The sequence below is a fragment of the Cucumis sativus genome, chromosome 1 (genome assembly GCF_000004075.3).
Source record: "Cucumis sativus cultivar 9930 chromosome 1, Cucumber_9930_V3, whole genome shotgun sequence".
Classification (NCBI taxonomy): domain Eukaryota; kingdom Viridiplantae; phylum Streptophyta; class Magnoliopsida; order Cucurbitales; family Cucurbitaceae; genus Cucumis; species Cucumis sativus.
This window is the reverse complement of record NC_026655.2, coordinates 12,634,057-12,644,384: the sequence shown is the minus strand read 5'-3', so window position 1 is coordinate 12,644,384 and position 10,328 is coordinate 12,634,057. Positions and strand designations below refer to the sequence as shown.

At 43.4% G+C, this 10,328-nt stretch overlaps 1 protein-coding gene across 1 annotated transcript; it reads left to right on the top strand.

Annotated features, from left to right (window-relative positions):
* The first annotated feature begins 5,580 nt into the window (after positions 1 to 5,580).
* LOC116404049 lies at positions 5,581 to 6,167 on the top strand. The gene is made up of 3 exons (XM_031886226.1): positions 5,581 to 5,655; positions 5,844 to 5,933; positions 6,015 to 6,167. Exons 1-3 carry the CDS (start codon positions 5,581 to 5,583, stop codon positions 6,165 to 6,167), a joined length of 318 nt encoding a protein of 105 aa, XP_031742086.1.
* The last annotated feature ends 4,161 nt before the right edge of the window (positions 6,168 to 10,328 follow it).

Sequence of the window (10,328 nt, the reverse complement as noted above, 5' to 3'; positions counted from 1 at the left end):
CTTTTGGATAACCTATAAAAAAGCATAATTTTGAACGATGTTCCAATTTCTTAGGATTTTGTACCAACACGTGTGCCGGACAACCCCAAATTCTAAAATGACGTAAACTTCCTTTACGCCCTTTCCATAGCTCATAAGGTGTTTCTGAAACACTTTTAGAGGGAACATTATTCAAAATATAAATTTTCTTTTTGTGATAGCAACATTTGCTTCCACTTGTTTTCCTTTACCCATAGTAAGGTTTTAGAATCGCTGGAGTTCATTCAGAAGGGTTGTCAAGTTAAATTCTATCTTATTCAAAGACGCATTCGTTTGGAATGGAATAAAGCCCTTCGGAAGAGACTCTAAGATAAAACTAACTTGATTAACCTCTTCGATGGGACCACCATTCACTTCAGCGATGTTGAAGTGCATCATCATGTCCAGAACATGTTCTCTAACAGAGGACCCTTGATTCTGTCCCAAAACGCCGAACGGTGATGCCCCAGACTCGGTTTCTTGGTTCCGTCCCAAAACGCCGAAGAAAGGCCCAATGGTGGCCTAGAAAGGAAAGCAACGGCCGAACTTAGAACGGGGTCAGAGGACTCGAAAGTTCACATCTAACTACTGAGTGGTCCGATTCTGAGTGATCTCGAAGTTTCTTGCCCACAAAAGCCGAGTCGAACGTTGATGCCCCATTCTCGGTTTCTTCGTTCCGTCCCAAAACGCCGAAGAAAGGCACAATGGTGGCCTAGAAAGGAAAGGAACGACCGAACTTAGAACGGTGTCGTAGGCCTCGAAAGTTCACATCTAACTACTGGGTGGTCCGATTCTGAGTGATCTCAAAGTTTCTTGCCCACAAAATGCGAACGGTGATGCTCCAGACTCGGTTTCTTGGTTCCGTCCCAAAACACCGAAGAAAGGCACAATGGTGGCCTAGAAAGGAAAGGAACGGCCAAACTTAGAACGGTGTCGTAGGCCTCGAAAGTTCACATCTAACTACTGGGTGGTCCGATTCTGAGTGATCTCGAAGTTTCTTGCCCACAAAATGCGAACAGTGATGCCCCAGACTCGGTTTCTTGGTTTCGTCCCAAAACGCCGAAGAAAGGCACAATGGTGGCCTAGAAAGGAAAGGAACGGCCGAACTTAGAAGGGGGTCGGAGGCCTCGAAAGTTCACATCTAACTAATGGGTGGTCCGATTCTGAGTGATCTCGAAGTTTCTTGCCCACAAAATGCGAACGGTGATGCCCCGACTCGGTTTTTTGGTTTTGTCCCAAAACGCCGAAGAAAGGCACAACGGTGGCCTAGAAAGGAAAGGAGCGGCCGAACTTAGAAAGTGGTCGGAGGCCTCGAAAGTTCACATCTAACTAATGGGTGGTCCGATTCTGAGTGATCTCGAAGTTTCTTGCCCACAAAAGCGGAACGGTGATGCGCCAGACTCGGTTTCTTTGTTCCGTCCCAAAACGCCGAAGAAAGGCACAATGGTGGCTTAGAAAGGAAAGGAACGGCCGAACTTAGAACGGGGTCGGAGGCCTCGAAAGTTCACATTTAACTACTGGGTGGTCAGATTCTGAGTGATCTTGAAGTTTCTTGCCCACAAAAGGCGAACGGTGATGCCCAGACTCGATTTCTTGGTTCTGACCCAAAACGCCGAAGAAAGGCACAATGGTGGCCTAGAAAGAAACGGTCGGACTTAGAACGGGGTCGGAGGCCTCGAAAGTTCACATCTAGCTATTGGGTGGTCCGATTCTGAGTGATCTCGAAGTTCCTTGCCTACAAATGTCGAGCCGAACGGTGATGCCACAGACTCGGTTGCTTGGTTCCGTCCCAAAATGCCGAAGAAAGGCACCAGTGCCTAGAAAGGAACGGCCGGACTTAGAACGGTGTGGAAGGCCTCGAAAGTTCACATCTAGCTAAGGTGGTGTGATTCTGAGTGATCTTGAAGTTCCTTGCCCACAAAAGCCGAACGGTGATGCCCCAGACTCGATTTCTTGGTTCCGTCCCAAAACGTTGAACAAAGGCACAATGGCCTAGAAAGAAACCACTCAACTTTGATTAATGTCAGAGGTCCCAAAAGTTCACATCTAACTACTGGGTGGCCCCATTCCGAGTAATATTAAAGTTTCATGCCCACAAAAGCCGAACGGCGATGACCTGGACTCGGTTTCTAGTTTCGTCCCGAAACGTAGAAAAAAGGGTCGATGCCCTAAAAAGAAACCTCCCAGCTTAGAACAATGTCAAAGGTCCTGAAAGTTCACATCTAATTGCTGGGTGGCCCCATTCCGAGTAATATTAAAGTTTCTTGCCCACAAAAGCCGAACGACGATGCCCCAGACTCGTTTTTTTAGTTCTGTCTCGAAACGTCGATAAAAGGGTAGATGCTATGACCTAGAAAGAAACCACCCGGCTTAGAACAATGTCAGAGGTCCCGAAAGTTCACATCTAACTGCTAGATGGCTCCATTCTGAGTAATATTAAAGTTTCTTGTCCACAAAAGCCGAACGCCGATTCCCCGGACTCGGTATTTTAGTTTCGTCCCGAAACATCGAAAAAAGGTTCGATGTTATGGCCTAGAAAGAAACCACCCAGCTTAGAACAATGTCAGATGTCCCGAAAGTTCACATCTAAATGCTGGATGGCCCCATTCCTAGTAATATTTAAGAAAAAACTTCGATTAATCCAAATTTTATACTAATTTTCTCACTAACTAAAATAAAAACCAAAATTTTAAGTTAAAATCATAGTCTTAATTTTATTTGACTATTAATACACAGTGATAGATCACGAACACAACCAATTTTTATACTTATTGTTCAGTTAGTTAATTATCAAATAAAAATGTATTTGATTATTAACACAAAATGATAGTTTAAGAGAACTATCAGTGTGAGAATTTTTTTTGTTTACCTAATTATTTTTTTAGTATGTTTTAAGAATAAATTTTTGTTTCGAAATTGTGTGAGATTTTGTGGGCTTTTATGTTTTAACCAAAATCTAAAGGGCTGAGTGGGAATGTAGCAATTTACTGTAAATTAATTAAGGATGTAGCAAATATTTAATACAATTGCAAATATGGCAGATTTTAATTAAATTATAAGATAAAAGACGAAAATGCCCCCCAAAATTATTCCAGTCTTCCCCTTTCTTCTCTTTTCGTCTCTTTTCTTCGGCTTCAGTTTGGCTTCAGTTCGTATTTCTTCTGTCTTTCGTGTTCTTCTCTTTTCTTTGGCTTCACTTCGTATAACTTTTGTCTTCCACTTCTCTTTTCTCCGACTTCACTTCGTATTTCTTCCGTCTTCGGCTTTCTTCTCTGTTCTTCGAATTCGGCTTCACTTCAGGGACTTTTTTTTTCTGTTTGTTGTAATAGACTTGAAATACATTTATGTGTTGGGATATTGAACTTGTTTGTTTGGTTTCTTTAATTTAGTTTAATGTGCATATTTTGGGTGAGATGTTGCTTATAGTCTATCAATGATATGTTATTGTCAGTGATTGATAGATTTGCTTATGGTCTATCAATGATACGTTCTTGTCAGTGATTAATGGATTTGGAGGATGCTAAACTTGTTTCTTTGGCATGCTAATTTGTTTTCAGTTTGTTTTTTGTTGCTTAAGGATATGGTCTATCAGTGATATGTTCGTATTAGTGATAGACTTGATGGGTGTTTAGTTTGTTTGCATTGAGGCGTTAGTAGATGCGTTAGTTCAGTGATGTGTATTTTTCTGTATGTATGTTGTTGCTCATGATTTATCAGTGATATGTTTCTATTATTGATAGACATGATAGACCTTGAGGATGTTTGGTTTGCTTGTGGTAAGGTGTGTTGGTGGATGTTTTAGATTAAGTGTTGTTTTCTTAATCTATCAATGATAGATTCTATCATTGATAGACCTGAAATATGTTTAGTAAATACTTTAGTCTAATATGCATATTTTGTGTGGGATGTTGCTTATGATCTATCAATGATACGTTCTTGTCAGTGATTAATGGATTTGAAGAATGCTGAACTTGTTTCTTTGGCATGCTAATATGTTTTGATTGTGTTGATGTATTTATTGTAATTTTAATAGATGGGTAAGAAAAAAACTATGGAAAAGGAACCAAATGAAAAAGGGATAAAAAGAGCATCAATACATGAAGGTGAATCAAGCAAAAAAAAGATTAAAAAAGAAAAGGCATCCCACTATATATATATATTTCTCTCTAAATTGTTAGACTGCATAGTTGTAACTATTATTTTGCTTTAAACAGGGAAAACAACTAATTATTCCTAAAGAATTGTGGAAGTCTACCTTGAGAATCACCGTGTACTGTAGTCTACAAACTATCGACCATATTATTGAAAGTCTATCACCTAGTTGTCTAGATTTGTTTAAAGAATGTCCATTTGCACACTTACTAAATATGAAAATGACCAAAATACCTTTACAACTTTTAGCACAATTGATTAGAAGACAATGTGTCTCAACAGACAACAATGCTATTCTTTTCAACATTGAAGGTAAAACTGTGGGATTTGGTTTGCAAGATTTTTGTTTGATTACAGGGTTAAATTGTGGTGAATACCGTATTGAGGATGTTTTGGATACAACAGAAGAAAATGAGTCGATGGTTAAACAATTGTTTTTTAGAAACAATACTTCTATTAGTAGACAAGAATTGAAGACTGCTTTTAACTATCACTGTAAAACCTGTAGTGATGAACAAGAACTAGCAAAGTTAGCCAATCTTTACTTCCTATACAATGTTTTGATTCCTAGACAAAATCACAATATTTTGGATTTGAAACATGTAAAAATGTTGGATGATAAAGAGAAGTTTAGGAGTTATCCTTGGGGAAGGTTGTGCTATAGTTTGACAAAGCAATTCATTCAAAATGCTGTAAAATCCAAAAGGAAGTCGAAAAACTCATAATTAGAATCTAAATCATGTGCCTTTCTACAAGGCTTCCCTATAGTTCTTGCTTATTGGGCATACGAAATACTTCTCTCAACTTGCTAACGAATATGTGACGAGAATAGGAAAAGGCTCTCCCAGAATATTAAATTGGGAATCCAGTGTACAAGTAGATTGGCAAGATCTTGAAGCCAACGTGTTTCTGGAAAAAAATGTAAGTTTTTAATTTGTTTTCTTTTTGTCACCAATATCACTGATATTGATCTATCAGTGATAGATCCATATCAATGATAGACTGCTCTCTACAAACATATGTGCATAAGTTTTTTTTTTATTTAATACTGATTGAATATTTTTTCTAGCTATCTATGGTCCCCATTGTTGCATCTAAAGAAGAAATGTCATCTGAGTACTTTCGATATTTTCGTGGAGTTAGAAAACGATAGATTGGTTGAAGAAGCATATGTTGTAAATGATAAAAAATATTGTAGAAAGAATATCTTCTTTACATGAAGATATTGAAGATTTAAAAAAACAGCACAAAGAAGATTTAGACCACCTGAAAAAAGGACAAGAGGAGATCGTTCATTTGTTACTTTCCCTAACATAAGTTGTGAATCAAAGACTTCCACACAAATGTGAAAGTGAAAAACAATCTGAAGAGTCCTTGGAAAAGAATCATCCTCCATCAATGAGTCTAGAAATGATAGATGCTGATATTGATACTAACATTGATCAAGCAGTTGCTTATGCAACTTCTTGCGCAAAAGACAAAGAGGTAACACTATTAAAGCTTCTAGTTCTTTTACTTTTATTTTTTCCAAGACTATTACTAGAGTATGTTTGTGAGTGAAAAGTCTATCAATGATAGATCTGTATCAGTGATAGACTGTTTTTTCTTTGATTGAATATTAATAGTTTCTGTAATTTTTTTCATTGCAATACTAATATTAATTTCTACAAAAGACTGTAGATAACAACGAAATTGAGGAAGATGATGATAATCATCGTGAAAATAAGTCAAAAACGGTGCATGACATATCAAAGAAAGTGAAGGTATTATAATAATCACAATTTTTGTTTTATGATAGACTCAACGTGTCTATATATAAACTCTAATTCAATTATTTTTTTCAGATTGTTCAAGAAAAGACAAAAGCGAAAACTATGGAAATAGTGAAGAACATTGAAAATGCTAGATCGAAGAGACGACCTAAACCGTCAAAGAAAGTGTTGGAGAATCTGAAAGATCAAAAGAAAAGAAAAAGACCAAAAGAATCCAAAAGATAAGAAGAAAGAATCTCCAAAAGCAACAAGACAGTCTCCAAGAATAAAGTGTTGGAGCATTTTATGGTTTCTATCAGTGATAGAAACTATTGACGATAGACTACACAATAATGGTTTTTATCACAGGTTGAACTAATTGGTGCATTTTATGGTTTCTATCAGTGATAGAAACTATTGACAATAGACTCACAATAATGGTTTTTATCACATGTTCAACTAATTGGTGCATTTTATGGTCTCTAACACTTGTAGAAACTATTAGAGATAGATTTTTATATGTATTAGTACTTTACAAAAGGTAGATTATTATTGACTACTTAAAAAAAAAAAAAAAAAGAATGTTCTCTATGCTCAAGCTAAAAGAGTATTATAAAAAACATAATGTCATATCATTGTAAAAATGGTGAAAATTTGCAATTTCTACGATTGTGACCAGCACGACGACAATGATTGCATTTTGGTTGACTTTTCTTCTCGCCAATTGATAATGTTCTCTGTTTTCGTGGTCATCCAGCTCGACGCTTGAAAACTGGAGGAAGTATGTTCATGTCAACCCCAATAGATTTCCAATTAGAATGGTTCCCAACCTTTCTTCGGCGTTTTGGGACGGAACCAAGAAACCGAGTCTGGGGCGTCACCGTTAGGCTTTTGTGGGTAAGAAACTTCGAGATCACAAAGAATCGGACCACCCAGTAGCTAGATGTGGACTTTCGAGGCCTCGGACCCCATTCCAAGTTCGACCGTCCCTTTCTAGGCCATTGTGCCTTTCTTCGGCGTTTTGGGACGGAACCAAGAAACCGAGTCTGGGGCGTCACCGTTCGGCTTTTGTGGGCAAGAAACTTCGAGGTCACTCAGAATCGGACCACCCAGTAGCTAGATGTGGACTTTCGAGGCCTCAGACCCCGTTCCAAGTTCGACCGTCCGTTTCTAGGCCATTGTGCCTTTCTTTGGCGTTTTGGGACAAAACCAAGAAACCGAGTCTGGGGCGTCACCGTTCGGCTTTTGTGGGCAAGCAACTTCGAGATCACTCAAAATCGGACCACCCAGTAGCTAGATGTGGTCTTTCGAGGCCTCGGACCCCGTTTCGAGTCCGACTGTCCCTTTCTAGGCCATTGTGCCTTTCTTCGGCTGTTTGGGACGGAACCAAGAAACCGAGTCTGGGGCGTCACCGTTCGGCTTTTGTGGGCAAGAAACTTCGAGATCACAAAGAATCGGACCACCCAGTAGCTAGATGTGGACTTTCGAGGCCTCAGACCCCGTTCCAAGTCCGACCATCCCTTTCTTGGTCATTGTGCCTTTCTTTGGCGTTTTGGGACGGAACCAAGAAACCGAGTCTAGGGCGTCACCGTTCTGCTTTTGTGGGCAAGAAACTTCGAGATCACTCAGAATCGGACCACCCAGTCGCTAGATGTGGACTTTCGAGGCCTCGGACCCCGTTTCGAGTCCGACCGTCCCTTTCTAGGCCATTTTGCCTTTCTTCGGCGTTTTGGGACGGAACCAAGAAACCGAGTCTGGGGCGTCACCGTTCGGCTTTTGTGGGCAAGAAACTTCGAGATCACTCAGAATCGAACCACCCAGTCGCTAGATGTGGACTTTCGAGGCCTCGGACCCCGTTCCAAGTACGACCGTCCTTTCTTCTAGGCCATTGTGCCTTTCTTCGGCGTTTTGGGACGGAACCAAGAAACCGAGTCTGGGGCGTCACCGTTCGGCTTTTGTGGGCAAGAAACTTCGAGATCACTCAGAATCGAACCACCCAGTAGCTAGATGTGGACTTTCGAGGCCTCGGACCCCGTTCCAAGTCCGACCGTCCCTTTCTAGGCCATTGTGCCTTTCTTCGGCGTTTTGGGACGGAACCAAGAAACCGAGTCTGGGGCGTCACCGTTCGGCTTTTGTGGGCAAGAAACTTCGAGATCACAAAGAATCGGACCACCCAGTAGCTAGATGTGGACTTTCGAGGCCTCGAACCCCGTTCCAAGTCCGACCGTCCCTTTCTAGGCCATTGTGCCTTTCTTCGGCGTTTTGGGACGGAACCAAGAAACCGAGTCTGGGGCGTCACCGTTCGGCTTTTGTGGGCAAGAAACTTCGAGATCACAAAGAATCGGACCACCCAGTAGCTAGATGTGGACTTTCGAGGCCTCGGACCCCGTTCCAAGTCCGACCGTCCCTTTCTAGGCCATTGTGCCTTTCTTCGGCGTTTTGGGACGGAACCAAGAAACCGAGTCTGGGGCGTCACCGTTCGGCTTTTGTGGGCAAGAAACTTCGAGATCACTCAGAATCGGACCACCCAGTAGCTAGATGTTGACTTTCGAGGCCTCGGACCCCGTTCCAAGTCCGACCTTCCCTTTCTAGGCCATTGTGCCTTTCTTCGGCGTTTTGGGACGGAACCAAGAAACCGAGTCTGGGGCGTCACCGTTCGGCTTTTGTGGGCAAGAAACTTCGAGATCACTCAGAATCGGACCACCCAGTAGCTAGATGTGGACTTTCGAGGCCTCGGACCCCGTTCCAAGTCCGACCGTCCCTTTCTAGGCCATTGTGCCTTTCTTCGGCGTTTTGGGACGGAACCAAGAAACCGAGTCTGGGGCGTCACCGTTCGGCTTTTGTGGGCAAGAAACTTCGAGATCACAAAGAATCGGACCACCCAGTAGCTAGATGTGGACTTTCGAGGCCTCGGACCCCGTTCCAAGTCCGACCGTCCCTTTCTAGGCCATTGTGCCTTTCTTCGGCGTTTTGGGACGGAACCAAGAAACCGAGTCTGGGGCGTCACCGTTCGGCTTTTGTGGGCAAGAAACTTCGAGATCACTCAGAATCGGACCACCCAGTAGCTAGATGTGGACTTTCGAGGCCTCGGACCCCGTTCCAAGTCCGACCGTCCCTTTCTAGGCCATTGTGCCTTTCTTCGGCGTTTTGGGACGGAACCAAGAAACCGAGTCTGGGGCGTCACCGTTCGGCTTTTGTGGGCAAGAAACTTCGAGATCACTCAGAATCGGACCACCCAGTAGCTAGATGTGGACTTTCGAGGCCTCGGACCCCGTTCCAAGTCCGACCGTCCCTTTCTAGGCCATTGTGCCTTTCTTCGGCGTTTTGGGACGGAACCAAGAAACCGAGTCTGGGGCGTCACCGTTCGGCTTTTGTGGGCAAGAAACTTCGAGATCACAAAGAATCGGACCACCCAGTAGCTAGATGTGGACTTTCGAGGCCTCGGACCCCGTTCCAAGTCCGACCGTCCCTTTCTAGGCCATTGTGCCTTTCTTCGGCGTTTTGGGACGGAACCAAGAAACCGAGTCTGGGGCGTCACCGTTCGGCTTTTGTGGGCAAGAAACTTCGAGATCACTCAGAATCGGACCACCCAGTAGCTAGATGTGGACTTTCGAGGCCTCGGACCCCGTTCCAAGTCCGACCGTCCCTTTCTAGGCCATTGTGCCTTTCTTCGGCGTTTTGGGACGGAACCAAGAAACCGAGTCTGGGGCGTCACCGTTCGGCTTTTGTGGGCAATAAACTTCGAGATCACTCAGAATCGGACCACCCAGTAGCTAGATGTTGACTTTCGACGCCTCGGACCCCGTTCCACGTCCGACCGTCCCTTTCTAGGCCATTGGGCCTTTCTTCGGCGTTTTTGGGACGGAACCAAGAAACCGAGTCTGGGGCGTCACCGTTCGGCTTTTGTGGGCAAGAAACTTCGAGATCACTCAGAATCGGACCACCCAGTAGCTAGATGTGGACTTTCGAGGCCTCGGACCCCGTTCCAAGTCCGACCGTCCCTTTCTAGGCCATTGTGCCTTTCTTCGGCGTTTTGGGACGGAACCAAGAAACCGAGTCTGGGGCGTCACCGTTCGGCTTTTGTGGGCAAGAAACTTCGAGATCACTCAGAATCGGACCACCCAGTAGCTAGATGTGGACTTTCGAGGCCTCGGACCCCGTTCCAAGTCCGACCGTCCCTTTCTAGGCCATTGTGCCTTTCTTCGGCGTTTTGGGACGGAACCAAGAAACCGAGTCTGGGGCGTCACCGTTCGGCTTTTGTGGGCAAGAAACTTCGAGATCACTCAGAATCGGACCACCCAGTAGCTAGATGTGGACTTTCGAGGCCTCGGACCCCGTTCCAAGTCCGACCGTCCCTTTCTAGGCCATTGTGCCTTTCTTCGGCGTTTTGGGACGGAACCAAGAAAC